This window comes from Notolabrus celidotus, chromosome 7 (assembly GCF_009762535.1).
Source record: "Notolabrus celidotus isolate fNotCel1 chromosome 7, fNotCel1.pri, whole genome shotgun sequence".
NCBI lineage: Eukaryota > Metazoa > Chordata > Actinopteri > Labriformes > Labridae > Notolabrus > Notolabrus celidotus.
Window position 1 is genome coordinate 25,485,457 of NC_048278.1, and position 25,983 is coordinate 25,511,439.

Here is a 25,983-nt window from a genome sequence, read left to right on the forward strand (position 1 = left end):
AGGTCATTACCCCATGTGTATGGGGGGGGGGGGGGGCTACAGTGGAGCTATTTCTGAGCTCCTCATTATCGCACGCTGCTCCGTTCTTAATATGGCAGACCAAGACACTTTTGCTGCTGAAAAACCAGTGACAAGTTACAGAGTAAACCAAAATAAGTGGAAGTTATTCTTCAGAAGTTGAGCAATCAAGTATCTCAATTTGCAGTTTATGGTCTAAGTGGGAAGAGGCTTAAAATATTGTTGTTTAACAGTAAAGGAACAAAATTTGCTCTTGGAGCATCTTTGGTCACATTTTTTCAAATTACATTAGGTTTTTTGGATGAGGACACAGCCTTGATTTGAACAAAATGCCAGGTAATTGCTTTTTATAAATGTTAAATATTAAGTAACAAAAACCTGAGTGTTCCCTAGTTTCATGGCAGTCTAAGAGGGGAATTCAAATGGGCCAAATGCCCCACTTCAAAGCAGAGAAAAACACTGCAGCAATCAAGGGAAATAAGTGGAGGGATTAGGTGTTTTGGAGGGAGTGGGGGTGGGGAGGTAACGCAGGAGGTTGGTCCAATTTCAATAGCAACAGGACATGATGGACAGTTAAGAACAGATAGGGAAAAAAAGCATAAGGAGGATTGAGTGGGCAGGGAGCACTTCTCTACAGACTTCCATCACATGGTACTCAAATGTCAGCGTAGTAAGGGAAGTTACAAGAATGATTTTGTAAATACAGAAAAGGCAATTTCCTCCAACAGTTGTACTTAATCTCCAATCTGCCAGTTTCTTTTCCTACAATAATCGTTCCATTGAGCAGATTGCATCCAGTTAAATGGAGAACTTTAGAACTGTTTTGCAGTATCAGCCCTTCATCAGGTAACAAGTTCGAACTGAGCAACATCTGGAAGTTTAGCACGGAAACCCCATCAGTCTCTCTTGACTGAGGTTTGTTATCCTCAGTCTGGGCCACTAGGTTTTCACAGCTGCGTTTACGAGTAGCAAGCAAAATTCAAATTGTTCACAGATGTTTTTCACTTACCTGAAGTAAGGGGTGCAAAGTGTTCATCACGACTGCAGAAGCAGTGTATATTTTGTGAGACTTTTAAGCACATTGTAAAGTAAGTTTATACTTTACAATCTAAGGATACTAACATTTTTTTTTATATATGTATAAATATGTTTTTGTAAATTAAAATGGAATAAACATTATGTGTGTAGTGTTTAAAATAACCCCAGCTCAGTACACAGTGATATTGCTTTGGAAAATGATAAAGCACAAAATGTCTAAAGCCTGATTTTAAAACAGTCCAACAGACATGGAGTTAAAATTGTCTCTCAGACATTTTGAGCATGCACTCATGGTCTCTCAGATAGTAGAAAGCAAAGTGCGATGGACTCAGACTCTTTCCTTTATCAGTTCACTCGGGGTCTGTCCGACAAGAGCCAGATTGTAAGCAGGAATGCATCCAGTCCAGGCTGTGAGTGCCATGTCAAAGACTGCGCTATCAGTTATCCTGTCGTCTGAGAGCTCTGTGTTTGGTTTGTGAAAACTACCAGCCAGTGGGACTGTACAGTGATATATTGCAACTTTTTAAAAATAATTCACAGCAACTGAAGGATTCTATTATGGATCAAAAGTATACTAGGCAAGGCAAGGCACGGCATGGCAAGTTTTTTGTATAAAGCACCATTTATACAAAGAGCAATTCAAAGTGCTTTACAGAGTTAAAAACAAAAACCAGAACAGTAACAATCAACAAAAACATACAGCAAACACTTCAAACATTTACATTTTATATGTGGCCAGTTATGTTTGATCTACTCTATCTCTCTCTGTGTACTTATGTAACTTACTTTACTGTACTTATTTTTAAAAAGTTATTTACACCTTTATTTGTAGAGGAGAGGACAGTGGATAGTGCGGGAAGGAGGCCGCAGGCTAGATTCTAACCTGGGCCACCCGCTACATGGCCACGCAACATAGCCATTAGGCTAAGACCCGGAAAGGGAATTAATTAAACCATTCCTGACCCATGCAACACTAGGCTCTTGTTATCGAAATGCCATCATTAACCTAATAACATAAAATTCTAATAGTTCACTGAAATGTTAGGGTAACAGGCCTGCTGTCCAATACTCTCTAAAGATTAACATTCTCTCGTGTGTCTTCAAATGATAGATTAAAGCATCTGTCAGGAGTTTTTAGCTGGTTATGAAACAGGCTGAAATTAATATCTCTTTATGACTCACAAAAGTAAACAACACAATCAGTAACAAGTTGATTATCTCTATATTTTCACCTCAAATATCCACAATGACTGATACTTTTGACTATCAATAGAAAGGAGAAGGACATTTCGAGTCAGAATACACTTCTTACACATGTAGAACAAGATCAGCACAGAGACTGAAGGTTCTGCTTTGTCTAGAAGGGGCAACAAAACCAACACACACTGAAGGTTCCTCATAGGAGCTTCAATCATGTTACATGTATGCTAGCTAAGCACAAAACATGGAGTCCAAGGGAAACACAAAGCAGAAAAAAATAGCTTTTCTTTGTTGCTGCTTGTTAGTAACAAAACAACAACAAACACACTCAATTTTCATCTTATTTAAGCCTCTGTTGGCATTTTGTAGAAAGGTGAAAAATTGAAAAGTCCTCAAATCACTGGTAGTTAATCTGGCACATACTATATGTTCCTTGAATTCAACACAGCGATACTCATATTGGCAACTGGCCTACAACACTCGAGCATGGCCTCACCTCTTCCCCGATTTCAGCTGTGGATGCTGGTAAGTCTGAGTCATACTGCAGAAGTTCAACAACTGTATGTGTTGACTGATGGGAATGCAGTTCAGAGAGATGAAGCAGCAAAGACATACGGAAGTGCAAAACACACTGGCACCTTGCAACTACCCCGTTACTCCAGATCTAGAGTTGGGGAATTCAATAACTCCCAAAACTTAGTAGTAGTAATTGAGATCTGTTTTTTGTCCAATATAATGCTAGTGATGTGCTGTAGAACTTCCAATAATTCAACATAGTTACACCTTTAAGATCTTATTCTGAGATATAAGCTTGTTCGCTGCTGAGCCTGAGAGAGCAATCGGAGAGCTCAGACCTCTGCCAGGGCCAATAAAGCAATCTGCCATGTTATTAAAATCTGCAAGCTTTGACACTTTAAATGTCTGGATAAACATATGTAGAGGATAAAAAATGATGCCTGGCTAAAACATCATGATCTTAACTGTGTGATTTCACGCACTACACTGAGAACATGTACATTTACTTTTTGAAAAACAGAGCAACACAACTACACTGAATCACGCTTTAGTTGGATCTGTACTTGTTTGTGAGTCTGATCTGCATCCTGTTCACATTTTTGGGTTCTAACCCTGAACCATGCCACATCCTTATGAGATGCTCCATGGAAATCAGTTCAGTATTTTTCCATAATAATGCTGACAGCACCAAGAACATTTCCTCCCAGGACAAGATAATGATGTGTAGTGCTTGAGAAGAGACTGACCTTTAGGTGTAGCTTAAACCAAATTTTGATCTTTGATACAATGCAGAAGGATAAAGGAAGTAATATAGGATAGAACAGGATAATAATCCTGATTGTTGCTATGCTTTTTGACAGATAGTCTTGAGAAACATTGCTCTAAGTGTCAGCTCCAGGAGCCTGAAATAGCAGCTTGTAGTGATTAATCAGGGTAAAGCTTTACAAACTATACACCTTCAGATAGTTTACAGCCAAAGTGAAGAAAGTTGCAAGAACTTTGCACCAGCCAACACAGACTTCTCCACAGGCTGTTTTCATCAGCTCTCATCATCAGCACTGCTTAGACAAATTTCCCCTCCTTCTAATTATGATGTTAACATTATTATATTGATTCATTTGAGATGAAGTCGAGTCCTGGCGCTAATCAGGCTATTATGAAAATTCCTCTATCAAGGTTCACATTTTCTGTCTCTGTCTCTCTCGCTGTAACTTTTTGTTTGTGTGAACCATATGTCCCAAATTAATAAAGCCAGGCGGTAAACTGAACCCTCTTCACTCTGTCACTGCTTGTCACAGAAGAATTGGCCTCAAACTTATTTTCTCTCTCTCTCCTTCTCTCCCCCTGTATCTCTCTCTGTGTCTCTCTCTGTTCTTTCTGTTTTCGTGCAAGTGTCCCAGTTAAGAAATTGCTTACATCCCACTCAGTCTGGGGCTGGATTGAAATTTCCCATAGGGTATGTACCAATATGCAGAGAGCACACTTCGACAGATGCCATCAGAGAACAAGCATATGAATTACCAGGCAGCCTGCCATCTTTGAGTTCAGACAGAATGGCATTAATACCTGATTACGATCCAAACAACAACACAACAACAACATGAAAGCCGAAGCAACTGGGAGCAGGTAAAGGTTTCATCATTTATATATTAATGGATTTACTAACAAAGACTCTACTACCCCCCTCTAAAGTTAAAATGTCATAGAGGCTGCCAACAATCAAGGGACTTTGGAGAAAAATAATAGGGGTAAGGATTTGGATGCCGTCAGCAAATCACGTTCCAATAAATTAAATATTCGCCACTGCTGACCATAACTTATTCAGAAGACATAACAAATTTATGACTACAATTAAAGAAAACACGATGCCTTTAATTTTAAATGGCTGTAAATATTGGCATTACCCAATTAAGTCACATTTGAATGTAGAAGAAGTACCTGCAAATGAACCATAAACACTCAATCCTCATGTTCTGAGAAGAGACATGAAAGTTTGATTTACAGCTAAGAGAAAAAAACCTTTGACAAGACAGTGTTTATGAGACAGTTATTTCATTCATTTAATATTTAAATGAATTTGTTTAATTACACACATAAATCAATTTTATTTTAAAAAACACTTCCACAAAGTTTTAAACATCAGGAAGTTCTATAGAAACATGGCTTATGAATTCCCACTGGCTCCAGTTGTTGTGGTTTGTGTTGCATCATATGCACATGATCTTAAATGTATTGATTGTATATGAAAGGTAGAAAATACAATGTTTTATTAAGTTGTCTCTGTGTATAAACCAATCTGAAGACCGAAGGAAACGAAACACTAATATTTGTATTTGTGTAATTGTCAAATAATTTTGTCAAGCACTGCAAAACAACAGGCCTGCAGATCACTTTATTTGGTTTGTACATTTATTTGACTTGTTTGAAAGATATGTCTGTCACAAAAGAACACACTGTGCCTCACATCTGCAGTTAATATTTGAAAGGAATAAATATCTAGAGTTGAGAAAAGGATTGGAAACGGAGCACATTTACTCAATGCCCTTTGACACCAAACAGTGTGATTGTTTAAGTACGTGTGTACTAACGGTGTCTGTATGTATTTCGATCTCTTATTGATGGATTATTGAACAGGTCCAGGATCCTGAAAGGTCAGAAGAAAAAAACAGCCTATTGATTTATTCATTGATTTATGTATTTGTTTATTTATTTGGTGATTCATTGAAATGTCACTCTCAAAAAAACAAAGATTTGATGAACAACCACAAAAACACATAAATGACTACAAAGAGTCTCACACTGTTTCAAAGTCACAGAAAAGTACTCCCAAGGAAAAAAACACATCAGAGTTACACAATCAGCTACAAGGCAACAGAAACAAACTTCAAAGAGAAACAAATGACGACAAGGTGACGGAGAATGATAACAGATGTACACAAGCAACTACAAAGCAACAAAAAAACAACTTCAAAGAGAAAGAAATTATAACAAAGTGACAGAAAATGACAACAAGGGGACCATCAGCTACAATGTACAAAGAAACAGACTGCAAAACTTGAAAAAATGACTTCTGAAAGAAACAAACAGCCACAAAGTTACAGAAAATGTCTACAGAAGTACACGACACAACCACAAAGCCACAGAACACTGCATCAGAAAGATACAAAGTGATGACAAAGACACTTCAAGATCCTCGAATATGAACAAAAGAACTACAGAGAGAAACAGTTAAATGACACAACTGTGAGTGTTTCCCCGGTGTAGGTGGAAGGTCCTTTTAAGTGATTGTTGACACTGTGTGATAACCTGCTATGCTGCATACACACATATTTCTTTGTCTTTCATCATATACACATTGTTTCTATTGAAGGAAGCTTTCTGACGTCATATATATGGCATCTAAAGCTACTCTCTGTTACTTACTAACATAACATAATTATCATTACTAAGTATTGTATTGATTAAAAATGATCAATTTGCACACATACTGTAGTCTAGAAGAAAACAGACCAGGGAAGCCCTTGTCTTACCAACAGCTAAAAGTAATAAGCATTAAAGATGCTTGTGTATAAAGCCTTTTAAATTGTTCATCAATCAATAAGATTGGCATTATTGAAGTTCACCTTTTTCCAAAAGCAAAAACCCACACACTCACACTATGCCAGTAAAACCGTGGATGGAAAACATCTCTGCTCTATATTATTCATCTCATTGTTTTAACTATTCCTCGAGGACAAATGGCAATTTTTAACAAAGCCAGAGGGAATTATGTGAGGTATAGCGTACAAAATTTTCAAATTGAGTGCTTCTCCTTTTCAGGCCATTGCTGTGTCAGCTTTGGGAAAGACAGATTGTGGTGACTTTGATAGGCCTCTTCCTGCTCTCAGCACACATCATGATAAATGGTCCATTCTGGAGTCCATAATGGAGGCTGATGGAGAAGCACTCATCTCTCTGACATTGAACTGTCTTCTTCTCTTGCTCAGACATAAAGTCATCTCATAGAGCACTGTCTGTCTCAGATGGATTGTTTGTCTGTTTTGTTTTTGCAAGCAATAAAAAACAGAGTATTTAATTTCCTTGTTTTTCAGATTTTGTAATAAAGTTGTTTGGTTAATTCAATGGGAACTAATCTGCCTCCTCCCCAGCAATCAACCACACAGCCATTATCCACATTCTACAGCCAAAATTAAGATTTTGTAAACCAATTTTCTAAAGTTCAGAAAGTGTGATGTGGTTTCGACCACCCACACAGCTCTCAGTCTGTTAAAAAAAGGGCAATCTGACGTTTTTTTCCCACTTCCTGCCCCACTTTCCTCCATTTTACATTAAGGAAACACAAAATCCAATCATGGACATTGACTTCCTCGTGCCCTCTTCACTCCAATCTTATCTCTGCTCCTTCTCGTGTGAGGAAACAGTTGCATGTAATGTTCACAAGACATAATGTGAGCCAGAGAGGGATTGAAGGAGAAGGTAGGAGGGATTTAAGGAAAAGGGGCAGATTGGAGGGGCGTTTGGCTCCCAGATGCCCCTTCCCCTATGTGTGTGTGTGTGTGTGTGTGTGTGTGTGTGTGTGTGTGTGTGTGTGTGTGTGTGTGTGGTGTGTGCTGGTGTGTGCTGGTGTGCCTTGGAGATGACTGTCAGCAGGCGGTGCCTCGGAGAGAGCGGAGAGCAGGGGGAGATGTTTCCAAAGGGGGGCCCAGTCTGTTACCAAAGGGAGGTGGAGATTTACTATCCCACCCAGTCAAAGTGTTTCACTGGTGCTCTGACACACACACAGACACACACATAAACACAACTTCATACACACACACACACACACACACACACATACACACACTCAGACATACTGCAAACTCTCCACAGGAAACTCTGAGCCATAATGCGAAGGCACCTCAGAGCAGACGGGTGCATTGCTCAAACCAAGTGGGATCCGCTGCGGCTTTGATAGTGCGTTAATTACTCATGTGATGTGATACAGATGTCTGGGGGCTTCAGCCGAAAGTTTGCCTGACGCTTTCCAAGGGGGCCAGGCAGACATTTTAGAAGAGGTAGGTGAAAACCAAACGTATTTATTATTTATAGATGGATCAGTTTGCGTGCTGTCACAGATCCCAGCAGTGTCATGCTGATGCTAAACTGTGATGCTACTTGAAGGGCTGGCTGCTAAATAGTTCTTTGTGTACTTGGTGACAGCTGGGACTCTGAACAGGAACAACTCTGGGCTATAAGAGTTGCCTGCGCTGTGACAGGATGAAAAGGGCTTCACTCTGGATGTGACAGTTGAAACTTTATCTGCTCTTCTGTTGGAGTTTGGAGGAATGAATCACTCTGGTGTTGTCCTGAGAGTTTGTAGTTTTTTTGTGTGAGGAAGTGGTTAAGGCGAATAAATAACTAAGAACCAAAGCATTCAAAGGGGAATCCAGGGTACAGCTATACTTTTTTTTCTGATTTGAATCTTAACCTTGTTTTTATTTCAACCCTTATTCATAAAACCAAAAAAATGAGTCCACCCTGCAGCTCTCCTTTTGTGTAAAATAATCTCTCTGTTCGGTTGCCACATGTTTAAACCTTTCCAAATTAGAACCAGAGGAAGAATGCAAAACTAAGGAAATCAGAGGCTCTATATGAAAGTAGCATGTGGAGACACAAAGCCTCCTTGTGTAGAAGCAACATTATTGACACAGAGACATAAGTGAAGGCTCCGTCTTCCTGAAACGACAAACGAGATGCCCGTTGCGCTCTGCTGATGCCTCTTCCTCAAATCTGTGACTGTAACCAGCGCTGGCATCCCCCATCTGTGCCCCCTTGGTGAAACCTTTTTGAAGTCTTGACGGAGTTGATTTAATTCCTCACAGCTTTTGAAAGGACAGTTTAACTTTCTTGTAACCAACACCATTGTTTCACGTTTGTTAGATTTATCTGGAGAAATAATGTGCCAGAACTAGAAATATAGATACATTTTGCTCTGAGAGTTTTGTCTGAAGAATAACCAAATCTTCCTTGTGTTGCTTTGTCTCTTCTCTCTGCAGTGATATATTAGGACAGTCTTTCAATCAGTGAAATCAAAGCGCCAAATGTGTTCCATAATGGGCAGCCCAGCTGTGCATATGTTCCTGCTAATGGCCTGTATGGCAGCCAGAGGAATGTGCCAGACAAACCGAGCTGAAGTAGAGGAGGGCTTCCTTGTCCATTCCACCCTCCACTCTCCAGCTTTCCACAGCACCACCAGGAGTCCCAGCACGAAGCCAGGCATGTACCTGAAGGACAGAGGGGCCGGTGCTCAGGCCGTGGTATCTGCCAATGAAGGAAATCAAACTGTCGGAAAGGAGCGACTTCCGATGTGCCTTGAAAAGACGACTATTAATCACTATTTCAAGTACATCAACACCTTCATTTCCATTTTAGTGTTTGTGGTCGGCCTGGTCGGCAATGCCACCCTGCTGAGGATTATTTACCAGCACAAGTGCATGAGGAATGGGCCCAATGCTCTCATTGCCAGTCTGGCACTAGGGGACCTTATCTACATTATCATTGGCATACCCATCACTATTTACAAGGTACGGTTTTACGCTTTTTAAGTAGAGTTTTCTCAAAGCATCTGAATAACAGGTCAATGTGTTGAAAAGAAAAGCAACAACAAAGGGAGTGATGCGCGGCGATAAAGTGCTGTATCAGTGACGGGAAAAAGGGGGAAGGGGTGTAGGGGAGAGTACAAGTAGACGGGAAAGTGTAATCAGTGGGATGTTATTATCATCCTTGTGTGGGCAGATTGGTGATGAGAGGAGCAGGGATAGGGACAGCTTAAATAAACACAGGAACCACACTGTAGTCACACACACACCAGCAGCTGCGTATTGACCTAGGACATTAGTCATTATCTATTATCTACAACATTAAAATTCTCTTCTCCCAAGAAAAGGTTCATCTTCAATTTCAAAAACAAACAAAAAGTGAGAGTAAAGAGTTAAACTAATACTGTAGTGCAGTTGAAGATCTGCATTTGTTCAGTTTTCTTAGATGGTAACTAATTAAGAAAGTCACATTCATTTTGTTAGAGTGTATATAACTTTGTAACATATGTCATGTAAATAAGCCTTTAACATGATACAAAATAAAAAAATCAAGGGGCGCTGGTGGCCTAGTGGTCTAAGCATCCCAAATACAGAGGCTACAGTCCTCGTCGCAGGGGTCGCCGGTTCGATTCACGGCCGGTCGACCATCTCCTGCATGTCTTTCCCCGCTCTCTACTCCCCACATTTCCTGTCTGTCTTCAGCTGTCCTATAAAATAAAGGCAAAAATGCCAAAACCATGAATTAAAAAAAAAAATTAATCAAAAAACAAAAAGATAAAATTTATATATAGACCCTGGCAAAGTCTTCAGGATAAAACCCAAACTTAAATTGGTTCACAGTAGGTAAAGAAAACCACTAAGTTTCCCCATTTCCAGATAAAACCCTGCTGTATATCCAAAGAAACCTGATAAACCTTAAAGCTCCAGCCAAGATATATTCAACAGATTAAAATTAATATTGAAGCCTCCCTGTGGCCTAAAAATATTAAAACACCATCAACAACAATAGGAACCATCTTTACATAGTTGTTTTTAAATGCCGGAAACCGCTAGTGGGGGGTAGGTGTCAGACTATGTGATGAATTGCATACTGTTGACGCACTTTTTTCCTCCTTTTCATCAGCAAAGAGTCTCGATGAGTAAGAGAGCAAGATGAGATTTTTTTAATTACACAAGTATAGGAGGAAATCCGCAAAGACTCGTTTCTCCACAGGGGGCGCCAAAATCATCAAAAACGGAAAGCTCCTCACAGGAGCTTTAAGGATTGATCCTTGAATACTTTTAAAGCACTTAATCTAGATTAATTCCATTGCTTCCATCTGTTTTTTTGAGCAAAGATTTATAGGTAAATCTCATGCTTTGACTTTAATGTCCTCCAAAATATGCCTAAAATATCTCAACTGTCATAGGGCAGCTTCAGACACGTACGTGTTGCTTTTATAGCTTGTGGTTTTACTACTACATTTTGAGACTATAAAAAATGTATTAAATGAGTTCTCCAAGCCAAATTAGAGCTATGAAGATTCAAATGCTTTATTGACCCTTTAAGAATATTTAAAAAAAACGAACAAAAATGGACAATCGTCAGCAGTCCTCGTTGATTTCTTGTCCTGATAATTAGTCTGAAAGTGAATGGAGGTTTTAACTTTGTGTCTTCTTTATTTTTGGCAACTCAAAACTAATGTGTTTACCTTTGCACCACGGACAGGGCCTTTAAAATATGAGGTGTTTAATGATGATAGAGTATGCTCTGAGCCGCTGCCTTGGGTTGATTAATACCAGTAAATAATACTCTGCTCTGTATATTAACCAAGAATGATGGCACAACGGAGCAATCAGTCAAAACGATTTCTCCAGTGTATTATTGGGCGCCGTTTTACCAGAGTAAAAAATGAGAAAGCCACCTGGTAAGAATTAACTTGGGACTTTGAGGGTAGAGTAACTTTGTAGTCTGAGAAACACATGTGCAAAAAGGAAACAAATCTTACTGAAGGGGGGGGGGGGGGGGGGGGGGGGGGGTTTATACACAAACAAAGACAGAGCCACGTCCACAATGTTTAGACCATGTTAAGGCCCCTTGTTCACATCCTTGGGGCCATGAAAAGTTGTTTCCAAAAATAATCAGCTACTTATACACTAAAGACAGTGACGTGGGTCTCTTTCCTCTGCTGCTCCTGGGAAACTTTAACAGCCTGAGTAAACAATAGAGGACCAGGGAGCACCATTAAGTTCTTCCTTCAGCTTTAACATTTGAGATGACTTTTTAAACACAGGTTTTGTTGAAGTGAAGGAAAAGAGTCAAGCAACTTGGATAGAAACAAAGGTCTCAATTCACACGGCCTTGACTTCAGTTCCCTGAGGAAGTAATATGATAAGAGGTTGTGGAAGTGGCTCTGTGTTATGAGTTTAGGGACGTTTTTATGTTTGCAGGAGATGTGGACGTTTTATCAGCTGATGAGCTCCATATGGTCAGTGTCTGACTAAACTTGCCCTGACGATCAGATGACGTTGAGAGGTCTTTGATGTGTCCCAGTCTGATGGAAAATTGCCTTAGATAGATTTTTATGATGGCCAGAATGAACCCAGTAAAAAACAACTCTCTTAGGACTCATTTGATTTTTTATTAACAAATCCAAACTATGATTTAATGCATATTTGTTAGTGTGCATGTGATGAATGATGAGACACAATTTAACTCAGATGAGTGTTTGTGTCACAGTTGTTTCGTCTGTTTCTTCACCAGCTCCTGGCTGGAAATTTTCCATTTGTCGACAGTCCTGTTGGCATGTATCTGTGTAAGCTGCTGCCTTTCCTGCATAAAGCATCAGTGGGCATCACTGTTCTCAACCTGTGTGCCCTCAGCGTGGACAGGTCAGTGCTTTTACACTTAACAGTACCTCATTATGAGAACATATTAAGAGCTTTGACATGCACTTGTCAGAACACAACAAGGCCCTTAATATACCTTATGAAGTTAAAGCTGAAGTCCTCCCTTTAATGCTTTGCTCCTGACTGTGTGTTTTAAAATAAATACACGTTTTTTTTTCTGTTCATCCTGTCATCATTTAGCACATTGTGAACTTGTGTTTTAAAAAGTGCTGTATGAATAAATCTCAACAGTCTTACTTTTACATGGTGTTTGTTTTCTAAAGTTAAATATAGCTGTTGGTCATTCTCCAAAACTTGTGCGTTATAACTACTTCTTTCTCTCATAAAGGTTTTATTTGTGTTTTTATCATCCCACTGAAACCTATAAAAGCTGCAGTTTTCCATTAAAGCATATGGTTTGTCAAGGCAAGAGGAATGATTTTGGCCTGTGCTGAAGACTTGCAGTACAAGAAGAGAGTATAAATACAGCAGCTTTCACAGACAGCAATTACCAATCTTTTTACAGTTAAAAATGAAGACAGATACATTCTAATATTCATTTTAACATCAGTGTGGGCCTCATTGCCCTAGCTCTGTAGTCTCAATGTAGGGTTCAAGGCCCACACTAAACACTCCTTTGAAACTGGCTAGTCTGTCAAGAAAGTTATGTCATTTTTTTGGCTACACCCTGAAGACTCAAGGTTCATCCTAACTAATGAAACATGATGTCCTAGCTAGATGAAATATTATCACAGGAAATTACGTTTTTTACTTCCTGTTGCAATTCACTGAAAAGTTATTTTCATAATATTGCAGTTGTTTTACAGTGCGGTAGATGAAAAGGCAGATTTAAGCTAATGTTAGTAAAAAGATAAGACCACTGGATATATAATGTTAACGCTATATGAGCATTATCAAAGGAAGGTTGTTGTAATACAGCTTTATCTGTTGTAGTATACTCGACATTGACAAAGCATATGATTTGGTGATAACTAAAGCCCTTCATCCTTTTTCTACACCTATTGTAAAATGACAACAGTAACAATGACAAGTGAAATCATTGACCTCAACATACAGCTATAACGGTACTACTGTCACATTTCTGATAGACTGAGAGCAGAGATACCTGCCCTACTGCCGGAGAAATAATTGACTTATCCTCCAAGTCCTCTGTCATTCACCATGACAAAGTTACGGAGGACTTTACTACTACTCAGAACTAGGCGTAAAGTTGTGATGTATGTTTGCTTATGTTAGAACTGTTTCATCTGGTGCAACCCCTAAAATGTAAGTAGTGCATGAACTCCGTCCTAAATTTGGAGTTATGTTTCAGCTGGGCAACATTTGAACTTTTGGAGAGCTGGTGCAACCCAGTGCAGATATGATATTCAAAGATAAAACAGCCAAAAGAATGTACAAGACCATTTTTGTCACAGTTGGAAAAACTGATATCACTGCATCACAAAACAGTGGTTGAATCAGTAAAGGGAAATTAAACTAAATTTTGTAAAAACGCACATTTCTTCAAAATAAAATTCATATTTTGATGCATTTTCCATTCAGTTGCTTCAATGTCCGTTTAGTAGAACCAATGATGATCGTTTTCCAGGAAGGGTCAATACTGATTTTGCATTATCACCAGGAAGTGATTCATCTATGTGCTCTTGTTTTTGTTGCCTCAGTGCTTGAAACTTTTGGGAAGGGCTTCTTTAATGGAATCATTTAAAGTTATGTGCTTTATATGGAACATTAAGCAAATGATATATGCACTGTAGAGCCTATATGATGTTACTATCAAAAGCTCCATCTAATATCTTATATAATAGTACCTTAATAGAAATTCCTTGATGAATAAATGATGATCATGAAGTGCAGAAGCTGAGTGTCCTCTTACTTTATGCGCCACAGACAAAACTTAAGAGATAAGAGCCTCCGTAGCTCCAAGGTTCAACCAGGCAGACATATTTAATGACCGCTATTATGAGAAAAAGACTGCAGGGCTCTGCAGTTGTGTTGAAGAGCAGATGTTTGTGTGTGTGTATTATTGAAGTACTTGAGACTCTTTTGTATCTTTTCAATGTTGGAGGAAGAGAAAAAGGTGGCTACATTACCACTTAGTAAAATATAAATGCCACCATGTTGTTCAACAGAGAAATTCAAATGTGTCATGAAAAATATATTGTTTTTGCCATAAAATCTTGATGCAGGATTTTACTAAAACATTTCGACAAGTGGTTTCCATTAATGAAACAAACAAGCAAACAAGGATTCAGTGCATGCTGGGAAACACGAGCCAACAGACAGACAGACCCCTCTGCCAACATGGGCCGCTCTGTTTGGAGGCTTTACAAAAATATAAATATTAGATATTCAAAATAAACAATTGATCATCTCTCCTCATCAATTCTTAACCTTTTGATATTATTTGCTGACTGAGCAGTTTGTTGTGTTTGGTGTGCTGCCATGCACAGAGAAAATGTTAGCTTTGTCAGTCAGGAGAGACAGTGAAAATGATGAACTACTGATTTCTGTTTGAAGACTGAAAGCAGCTGAACTGCTGCATCCCTGTGTCCATTAATAAACAGGCTTTTGTTTTCATATCTTGGTAATTGCTTTACATTATGCACTTTGGTTTTTCAATATTCTCATTTGTATCCCAGGAGTGCTAGATATCTCGCTTGCTCCTGCTGCAGTAACTTCCTGTCTTCTTGCGACATCAGTTTAATCTAATAAGCTTCTATTTTATCTTAATAGTGTTAAAATGTGATTAAAAATACAAATGCTACCTAAGAAAAAACAAAAACATGGTGTTAAAAGATAAGAAAGTCAAAAAGTAGTCTAAGATGATGCTATATAGGAGAGTTTCAGAGCAGGACCACACCTGCCTCTTCTGGCATTCTTAGAAATTCAAACCTATCCCTCTCCTCCGCTTTCATTCTCACATTCCACAACCCACACTCCCACTCTTTTCTTTATTTTTCTTTCATTCCTCCCATACATAGGACCCTAAAGGGGGTGAACATGTGCCCTTGGGCTATAGTGGATCTCCTAATGCGCTTCCCCCAAACTCAATAACATCAACAAGTTCAGTGTTAAATTCAGAATCACTTTTGCACTTAAAGCAATAAATAATTGGCAAGTTGATGGTGTGGTCCTTGTTTGTGAAACTACAGATAAAAACAAAGTACAATTGAGCCAATGACTAATAATTACCTCTTGATGACCAATACCAAGAGCAAGAGAGAGCTCACCTGAGAGCAACACAGGCGAAGATTTAGTGAGCCAAGATGTCTATATGTCTATATTCTCTACGTACCAAGTCTAACTGAAATCAATTTCATGAACAATCAAAAAACAGATAACAGTTCTGACTCTGAAGTTGTCTTGACTGACGTCAGAAGTCCACATGTCGGTGGTAAAAACTTATGTCACTGACATGGTCGATTAGATTGTGAATGGGTGTGGAGATGACATCATACAGGGCGGGTAGGGATAACTGCCCTGGTCTGCAAAGTAGGGTTGACTAAGGATACTGTTCCTAATATGCCATTAGCTGGTGAAAACCATGGTCTTCTACATCAGGGGTCCCCAAACTCTTCAGCCCGCGAAAATATAGGTGCCAAAGACTTGCGACCCCTGCTGTCCCTCAAAGTGATTTAATGTGGCTTCATGTAGCTGGTCTGCAGAAAATTTGCCTACCTATATGAGCATGAGGCTGTGTTTCCTGGGCCGTTATGAATTAACCTGCTGCTACTCATGCTTTTGATGATTAACTGTTCACTAACCCTAAACTTAGGAGTCATCTGGCAAAAAGAAAGGCAGAAAACTCATTACATGTTCTATTTTCAAGGTTTTATTTCATGTTTAGCTACTATTTTTGTCGATATTTTTTTACTATAATGGATAAAATTTACTATTTTTAGATAACTTTTGTCATTCAACTTTTTTTATAGCATTTTTTCTGTATTTTTTTGTTCATCACAAGTTAACAAATGATATATAAGTAATACAAAACCAACAAAAATAAGAAAAAAATAATAAATACAAAAAATATAAAATAATAATAATAAACAAATAATAATAATTAACAGTACAAACAAAAAATAAGATAAACATAAGAAAACATGGTACTAAACAAAAATGAATAATAATAATAACAATAATAATAATAATAATAATAATAATAATAATAATAATTTTTTAAAAATGATAATGATAATAATACATATTTTTAGACAACTAAAAAAAAACATTCTGCAAGACCTCTCACGACCCCCCAGGGGGTCCCGACCCACACTTTGGGAACCCCTGTTCTACATCATGAAAAAGGGTCAAGCAGTGATTTTGTCATGAATTGCTTATGCTTTTTGGTTATCTCTAGAAACATTTCTGCAATTTTCAGATGCCTGTTAATTCGGAATCCCTTCGCTTGGTGCTAATGCTAGCTGTGGCTGCTACTGCTTTGTTTTCTTCTTCCTTCCATCTCTGTTGAGATGAAGAATTTAGATGACTAATAAATATAATATTGGAGTGAAACTTGAGGACTGTTTTCCTCTTCTTGGAATGCTTGAGGCACATGTTTTGTTTTGCAAGTCATAATTGTGTTATCTTCCTTTCAGATATTGAAAAACAAACACACGGGTGACGCCATTTTTCTCTCCTGCTAGTTTGTAGCGGCTGTGGTTGTTCTTCTCTGGATTTACTGGCAGAAGGCATACCAACACCTAGAGTATGCATGTGCATGTTAAAACGAAAATAAAAGCAAATTTTATCGGTTGTTTTAATGGATGAAACTGAATTATTGTAATAATAAATAATAGTAAATATTCCGAACATCAGATTGATAATCTATTGGGTCGAAACATGTTGTGCATCCAACAGTATAAGATAAAAAGCACAAGAAAGAGAGAAGAAGACAGAAAAGAAGACGGAGAGAATGAGGAAAGGGCAAAGGGAGTTAGTTCTGTGGTCTTGGTGTGAAGGTTAAAATGAGAGAGCCTAATGTGCCTGTTTCATTGACAGCTAATAAATATACACACAGGAGCTTCAATGTGAGTCTAAGAGTGTTTTGGTGTGTGTCTGTAGTGTTGGTGGAAGGAGATCATGGAGGAGCTAGTTGGGATCAGGGTGGGCAAATCAAGTTGTTTGAAACCTGAACTCTGAACTCCACTGCAGATGGAAAGAGGTTGTAAAAAGGGGAGGGGTTTGGGAGCTTGGTCAGAGTCTAACTCATTTCATAATCTCTAATCCATGTTAAACACTCTTTTCTTGCCCCTCACAGGTACCGCGCTGTTGCATCCTGGAGCAGAGTTCAGGGCGTGGGCATCCCTCCCTTCACTGTCATTGAGATTCTGTCCATCTGGGTTCTGTCACTCTTCCTTGCAGTGCCCGAGGCCATCTGCTTCGAAATAATAAGCTTTGAATACATGAACCAAACCATACACACCTGCATGCTCAACCCCAAGACGGATTTCATGAGGGTACGCTGTCATCCTCTCTTCATCTTTTTTTAGATAAGAAAATGCTGTTTAACGTTTTGTGTCTCTGTGTTTTGCTTGTATTGAGGCTAAGATGTGCTGTACAATAGTACATTGTGTTAAGATTCTCATATGGATGGTGTTTGAATGTTGCATTAGGAGACAAAACACAATCGGTCTAATGAGATAAGAAGCCCAGCTGCATGGAGATGACTTAAAGTGAAAGGAGAAGTTCAACTTGAAATCTCCATTATCTTAAAAGCCTGTGTTTGTTAGGAGTTAATGTGTGTTGTTTAAATGGGCACTTGGCACAGTGATGTTCTATTGTGGTTGTAGAAGGATTCATTAGTCACAACATTTCTTTCCTGGGCACAATCATATCAACAACATAAGTTAATTAGAACCCACTGATACTAAGGGTGTGCAACTCCACCCAAATCAACATTTTAAGCCTGGAGATGAGTATTCAATACTAAAAAGATTTTGAGTAAAGCACAACTTCAAAAGTTTAGCCTGCTTTACACAGTCCAAGTCACTTTAAGTGATTGCAGCCTTTTTTTTGACATCCTTGGCAGTGGTGTGTCCAGACTTTTGTTTACGAAGGTGGCCAAACTCACTCCCTCTATCTCCTGCCTAAATGGAGGTGGAGATTACAAGCTAGCCGGCCACTACCAATCTTTATCCTTCCTTCGCATAACAAGTTGGTGGGCAGCAAGGGGGGTTGGGGTGGCCAATCACAGTTCAAGGGGGACCATGGCCACTCCTTGGCACATCCTGGACCCGTCCCTGATCCTCAAAGCTCATAATTATTTACAGGCCAAGTGCAATTACAGAGGCCTGAGATCTGGGTGTTCAAACTGAGCCACATGTGCCCCACTGACTAATCTTCCTCAGATATCAGCAGTATAGGAACATGAGGACTCTTTGAGCTCTATAATGACTGAATAACACATGTCCTTTTTTGAAAAAACCTCACCAATTCTGTTATCTTGCTGCCGAAGTTTGGCGTGGCTGATCAAACCTGAAATTGATGTTTTTACTTTTCCCAGAAAATGTTTAACAGGGTTCATGAGAATTTTTAGGATTTTGCAATTCTGGAAATTTTTAATTGGAATGCTGAACACATTTTTATAACCACAGAAAGCCAGATGTAACACAAGTGGCTTCTTTCAGGCTTGCTAGACTTCCTGGTGTGCACATGTGGCACTCACATGGATCATATGATCTGGAGTGCAGGGGCAGCCTGGTGGTGGTGTATGTCTAAATCTTATATTGCTCAAAATGTTTTAAAGAGATTCTCCTTCTAGAAGTTTCAAAGGGAGCAGAAAGTTGTGTTAGATAGTAGAATCTATTTGGAAGGTTTAAGTGGTACTTGACATTGTTCTGAATCAAAGCAAGGCGATGAAATGGTGGAACACAAGTGTTCAAGTGTTTTGCAGCTTTAAGAATGTTCGTCACTAACGTTACTGGAAAACTATGGGTAAATTATTGCTTGATAACCATCAGCTCCTCTCTGGGTAACCAATGGGCAATGCAATTATTCATGCACATATTTTCTTGAGGTATGATTTTTCATTTTAAATATCTTTGTACCCCGTAGTTTTACGTAAAAGGAAAGGACTGGTGGCTGTTTGGCTGCTACTTCTGTGTACCTCTGGCCTGTATTGCTGTCTTCTACACTCTGATGACGTGTGAGATGTTAAACCACAGAAAAGGCAGCCTGCGGATAGCCCTCAGTGAGCACCTGAAACAGGTAATGAAGCCCTTTACTCTCATAAACATGTATGACTTGAGCTGTTTATTTCACCCAAGGCACAAAGTTATCTGTGATCTGTGAACATTCATTCTACACTTTTTGAGGACTCAATAAAGACTTTACTTCATAGTTTTAACCTTCTTATCCTCCACTATACAAACCTCTTCATATCATCTTTAGCAGTGGGTGTGAAATCTTTTCTTTCTATCTTCAGAGGAGAGAGGTAGCCAAAGCTGTCTTCTGCCTTGTCCTCATTTTTGCCCTCTGCTGGTTCCCACTGCACCTCAGCCGGATCCTTAAGGGGACAGTCTACATCCCCAATGATGAGAGGCGCTGTGAGCTGCTCAGGTGTGTTTTTGAATGATTTCGTATTACTTTTTGATTTCATCTGTTTCTATTACTTTTTGATTTCATCTGTTTCTCTTTGGGTTAAGAGAAATAAGTGGAAATAAAAATGTTGATTAAACAAGAAGTTCATCAAGTTTTAATGACATTAAAATGCTTTGCAATGACGGATTTTCTGTTTATATTTTCAGTTTCCTGTTGGTTATGGATTATCTTGGTATAAACCTTGCAACAATCAACTCCTGCATAAACCCCATTATCCTCTACTTTGTCAGCAAGAAGTTCAAAAACTGCTTCAAGGTACAGCACTCCCCTACAACAGATGGATAATGAATGTTACACAGCTCAAACTCTCACTCCTAATCCCTCTCTCACTCAACATCTACAAACATGCACTCTCTTGAGACTAAGTCTGGCCCTTAAAGAAAACAATGAACTCAGGCTTTTATCAATGACACAGAGGATATGACTGTGATGACATTCCTTGAGCAACATGTAAAAGCAGCTTAGTGATTTATGTATACACTTTGTATAGCTGAGGTCAAACACTATAAATGTCTGTCAGAGGGAACTGAGCTGGAGATAAACCATGCCTCAAGTTTCAGCCATGAAGGAGCTGCTGTAGAAAAGTGGGTAAGCAAATGAGAAAATAAGGACACATATGGTACAACTTCTTTAAAAAGAATGCCATGTGAAAGGGATTTTTCTTACTTTTTGGAAAATATTTTGTAAGACTTTATGTCCAGAGTTGGATGAGAATATTGACACCACTCTCATGTTTGTCAGATGCGTATGAAAGAAGCATACCATTGAGGTTTTATAAGAACATTATATGGCCGGCAAACAGTTGTTAACACCACTATTAGAAAGAATTAAGACTCGGCCTTCTGCATCAACTAAATAGTGTTGAATCATTCACAAGCATGTCAGCGACTACAGGTAAAACGTTACTGGACCTTCGTCATCATCCCACGTCATAACATCATGAATCAACCACACATCTGAAAGGTTCAGCAACAAAAAATGTTTTTGTTGATTTTAAAATTTGTGTGGATAAAATTGAGATTAGTAGGGGAAAAGAAGAAAGGTTGTTACATACATGGTGACGTTGCACATGTGACGTGACCTTTGTGGCGTTAAATACACAACTTTTTCTATGTGCAGTCTCCTATATGATGCTACACTAGTGATATATTCTACATAATTCTATCATGTGATGTTACCTGCTTGACATTACCTAGGGATGTTACCTGAATTGCATTAACTAAGTGACTTTCCCAAGAAATTTTGAGTGTCTGCATGACATGCACCCAGCTCAACCTCTATGTATACCCATTTATAGCAATAATAGAGGCACAGAGCAAATGCTCAGAGTGGGCTATGAATATGTAAATCAACACATGACTTCTATCCAGGAGACCTTAGTTTGGCTACTTAACTGAAAGTGAAGGTTTAGTTTCCCCTTTTTTGTCCTCAAAAGGTCACACTGACCAACATGTTTTTGCGTCCAATTCATGCCAAAAAGATTTCACAACAATCAAGCGTTAGGTCATCAAATATCATTATCTACCTTTCTGAGTTTTGAACATGCCTAGAAAAAGTGCAACATTAATCACCCAAACCCAGCTGTAAATCTGCAAATTACTCGTTTTACACTTTGGCACTTTGGATATAGCCTGTTCATTATCAAGCTTTAGAGGAGATGGTGTTTTAATTACTTTTAGGCAGAGCCAGACTAGCTTTTCCTCATGAAACCAGTCTTTAAGATAATGTATAATCACCTGGTGGTTAAAGGTCATTACCTCTACAACAAAAAGAACTGAATGCACCAAAAAAAACTCAAATATCATAAAGTTCAACAGCTCAAATTTCCGTCATATAAGACATTTTCTCACTTCAAAGTCAGCAAAAGCCTATATGCACGCAATGATATTTTCTCATATCACCTATTATTTTACAACTTGGTCACACACAACAGCCAGCACTTTACAACCCATCAAGTCTCTCTTTAAGAAGACCATCAAAATTTTAGACAGGAAACCTCTCAACTTCCATTATTGCAATATTGCCAGGAAGTATAATATTTTAAACATTGAAAATGTTCAAACCCACACTGACATCTGTCTTGTTTTTAAAGTTTTAAATGGGCTTGCCCCTCCATCATTGCTCAAATGTATAAAAAAAATACACAATATGATAAATACTAGAGCACGAACTAGAGGGGACTGTGATGTACCCAGACGAAAAACCAAATTCAGCCAAATGATAGTGTCTGTCAGAGTCACACAGTCCTTGGATAAACTACCAGCGCACATTAGGGAGCTTGAGAACTATTGTACCTTAAAAAAAAACAGTTAAACATTGGTTAAAAACAAACCAGTCATGCACACACAAATAATCTGTTTTCTCACTTGATGCTTGTTCCCGGGGGCTTTGGCCTCACCTTCCATCCTGTTTTTATAATGTCACAAACATTTTGTATTTAAAATCTGTTTTGTGACATCCTGTAGTTTTAAAACTTGTTGTTTTTTGTGAGTACCTGCTTTAGGACTATGGATGAAATTTAGCTATTGTGCTAATTCCAGCATATTTACATTGAGGCATACTGTTGAAATGTTGATTAATGTGCATTGTCCTAATCAAATAACCTCAGATTAAATTAATGTTGAGCTAATCCTTTTAATTTTTCCCTCTTTTCTTCCTTCTTCTAGTCGTGTTTGTGCTGTTGGTGTTACTCTGAAAGCCAGCTGAGCAGCATTGGACCCATGAATGGTACCAGTATTCAGTGTAAGAGCCCAGAGCCCAACAACCTGCACACTGACCGAAGCATCAGGAAGGACAGCGATTGATCTCTCAGCTGAGGAACATCTGAATATTTCAAGCACTCCAATATATCCAGCCGCTTTAAATGCAATATATGCTCATTTTAAAATGAATACATCAAAAAGATTAGAAATGGACATCCTAAGGACCACTGAGGCAACATATGAGCCTTTCAGCGATGGATCAGGAACTGGAGTTAAAAGGGACAAACAATAGATCTGGTGCACAATGCTCTGAAGTTACTAAGTCCTCTCAGCAAGCAAAACTTCCTAAAAAACAAACTCCTTGTATTCCCACCAATGACAGCTAACACTGTAGCCAGAGAGAAAGGAGGGAGTGGAATGAAGAGGAGGACTACTCTTTAACAGGATGCAGCTGAACAGTGACTATAAATGACTTTCAATCAGTAGCTGAGCGTGCTATTCCTGTAAAGGGCAACACTACAGGGAAGGATGCACAAAGCTACAGGAAGGGAAAACAGACCGCTTGCTGTCAGAGGGAATGATGGGGGATGAGTATGTTCTGTCCCCAGGAGTTCATTTTTCATCGGCAGTGGAAAACAGGAAAGTATGTTACAGACCCGAGCAAGGATTAATTTTCCATTAGACATGTACAGTGTATTCTACTCACACTTAGCTAAGCTTCATTGTGGTATATTGAGAAGACAAAGTTCTTTAGCGTCAAATTTGACTCCTACTGCTTGACATAAAACTTGCTCTGATTCAACAGAAAAAGTTGTCAAATTTAATCCGTGTTTCTGACATGATATTCTGCTTCAAGAAATCATAATCCACAAACTTCTGGTTATTAATCCAGAAATGATAAATCTCACAACAGAATCAAGTCTAGTCCCAGAACAAGACAAATAGCATTGAAATAAAATCAAGTACAAGGTTGAAAGTTTAGGAGCAGATAGAGCACAGGGCTGTGTTTTCACATCACATGTCAAACAAATGATAAGTAAGAAATTATGACAGGTCTGATATCATGTTAGACCAAAAACTGTGAATTTTAATAGATATAACCAACACTTGTTGTGACCTACTTGCTTGTATAACCAATGGAATATCTAAATATATAGTGTCCACTTTTATAAAGTGTTTTACTGTGGTAACAAGGATTTTACTCTGACGGCATCACATGTAATGATGGAGGGTAATTAGTTTTTGTTGTGGTGGTAAGTGCTCCAAATATAAAATGATGGTATGACAATTTTGGAAATGACTCTCAATGGCTTTCTTGCAAAGCAGTAGATAAGAAGATGAGTACCACTCTTATATATGTACAAAAGTTATTTAGCCAGACCTGAAAATGTTTGTTTGCGTATAACGCCTTATTTCCACTTGAATGTGTACACAGGCAGGCAGAGCATAAGTCAATTTATTCCTATGGGAATCTCTGTGATATTTAATGTGCCTGGGAAACTCCACCCATCCAAAATATTTTGGTCTAGAATCTGACTCAAGTAAGTCCCAAAATAAAATGGAACTTTTCTGAGGATTTCAAATGACAGCAGCTAGCTTAGCTACCAGGCTTCTAGCTAGCTAACAGACTATTTCCCTCAATTCAGTTGCCTATGTTGATTATGACGTTAGTTTGTGTTATTTAAAAGAACATTTTATCTTTAATTTACAAACTCTGAATTTGAATAATGTTCTGCTAAAATATGGTCCTGTATTCTTAACAACCGGATAACAAAAAATGGGGATTTAGCCTGTTTCTTAGGCAGTTTCTGTCAGGTTTCTGTTCATCGTTTAAAATTTTAAATCGTTTACTTCCTTGTGTTAGACACTAGAGACATCATCCATATTATTTAAGGGTCCACAGACACCAGTCACATACAAATGGAAACAAGGCGTAAAGACTACAACATGTTATAGCTAGTGAGATTTATTTGTGTAAAGCCAAAACATAAAACTAGAAAAAAAACGTTTTTTTGAGGTTTAGCAAGCATACAGCCAGCCACTAACAGACTGATATAACACCTGTATATCAGCAGCTATATAGCGGCTGTCCATAGCTAAGCATCATAAACCACAAACTAGATTTAACATGCTTTAAGTGAGCTTGAGAGGTGTCTGAGGATAGATTTTGTTTTCTCCAAAGTCAAGCTGTTTCCCCTTGTTTCCAGTCTTGATGGCTGTAAAGCAGCTAACTGTGCTGGGAGTAGCTCAAAATTTAAGTGAAATAGAGTTAGGATTTATTAAAAAATAAAAAAAAGTGAATAGAGTTGTTTCCAAAAGTACAAAAACTCTCATTTTTATGTGGAGATCATAGTCTGCCAACAAAAAACTATACTGCCTTATACTGTTTGATATGTGAATAAATGTAAACCTGTGTGTGACTGAATGTGTTTTAACATATGTGTTAGCACTGTGTGTATATTTAATTGCACTTCTTTTGATGGGGTGTTTTGCACACGTGTGTACAGAAGAACAGGCCATATCTGTACAGTGTTATTTAACCACTAATCATCAGAGCAATTTCAAATAATCTGTTGAGATTCATATCTTCTTTGTAATTGTTTAACCATGATAATGCTGCTGCTTAATCCAATAAATCAATGTTCATCTCCACTGTTAGGAAAAAGGAGTTTTTTTTCTCCACTATTTTACTAATATTGTTTTTTTCTGGGAAGTCAAGGGGGCCCTTCTGTTTTTCATCTGCGTCTGTGAGAAAGAGGCGTCTGGGAGTGATTTGAAGCACACTGTGACCTGTTTGGCAACTGAGCCCTTAGGGTTGCTAATGTCAGCGGAGAGGATGTGAACAGCTCGGATGGTGGGAAATTGATACTTATAAGTCAATTCTCATCCGTGTTGCCAAAAGAGGATTGAGGGAACACACTGACCATTACTAATCCACATCTGAGTCATATATTAGCCTGGATGTGGCAGGATGAATACCCAATATGTTTCTTTTAAAATGTTCTGTAATTGTCAGCATGTAGTTCCTGACAAACACATTTCCACATCTTTTTCTTTAATGTCCTGAGCTGTTTTGGTTTACATCCATTAAATATAGCATAATAAAAAATGTATTTCACAACAACTTCTTCTGTGGCCAAAAAATGTAATTAACCTGGGATTACGTTCTCTGTGGCTTTCAAAAAGTTGCATTAACCAGAGCCATGTACAAAAAGTTACTAAACACCCAAGATCAACAGAACACTGAAGCAGTCAAGGCTTTATCTGACATTGGCCTGCTATATTGTTCAACGGGTTGGCGATATTTCTCAGCCAGGTCATAAAGTTTATGAAACTGGACCATGTTCCTCATATGAAATCATCTTACTATCAGGTTGCAATCACCCTGAACAAATACAAACAAAACAGCTCAAATTTCTGGTTGGCAATATATAACACTG

General features: G+C 38.5%; 1 protein-coding gene across 1 annotated transcript; it reads left to right on the top strand.

Annotated features, from left to right (window-relative positions):
* The first annotated feature begins 7,531 nt into the window (after window positions 1-7,531).
* ednraa (endothelin receptor type Aa) lies at window positions 7,532-25,195 on the top strand. The gene is made up of 8 exons (XM_034689047.1): window positions 7,532-7,826; window positions 8,808-9,335; window positions 12,094-12,221; window positions 17,500-17,698; window positions 19,296-19,448; window positions 19,666-19,799; window positions 19,988-20,096; window positions 22,508-25,195. The coding sequence occupies exons 2-8, from the start codon at window positions 8,853-8,855 to the stop codon at window positions 22,643-22,645; spliced, it is 1,344 nt and encodes a 447-aa protein (XP_034544938.1). The 5' UTR covers window positions 7,532-7,826; window positions 8,808-8,852; the 3' UTR covers window positions 22,646-25,195.
* Window positions 25,196-25,983: the final 788 nt, after the last annotated feature.

What these genes read in the sequence shown, in the direction of transcription:
- ednraa (XM_034689047.1), top strand. Translation starts at nt 8,853, where the DNA reads ATGTGTTCCATAATGGGCAGCCCAGCTGTGCATATGTTCCTGCTAATG. An exon ending in TACCCATCACTATTTACAAG is followed by an intron (nt 9,336 to 12,093) that starts GTACGGTTTTAC and finishes TTTCTTCACCAG; the next exon opens with CTCCTGGCTGGAAATTTTCC. An exon ending in CCAAGACGGATTTCATGAGG is followed by an intron (nt 17,699 to 19,295) that starts GTACGCTGTCAT and finishes TGTACCCCGTAG; the next exon opens with TTTTACGTAAAAGGAAAGGA.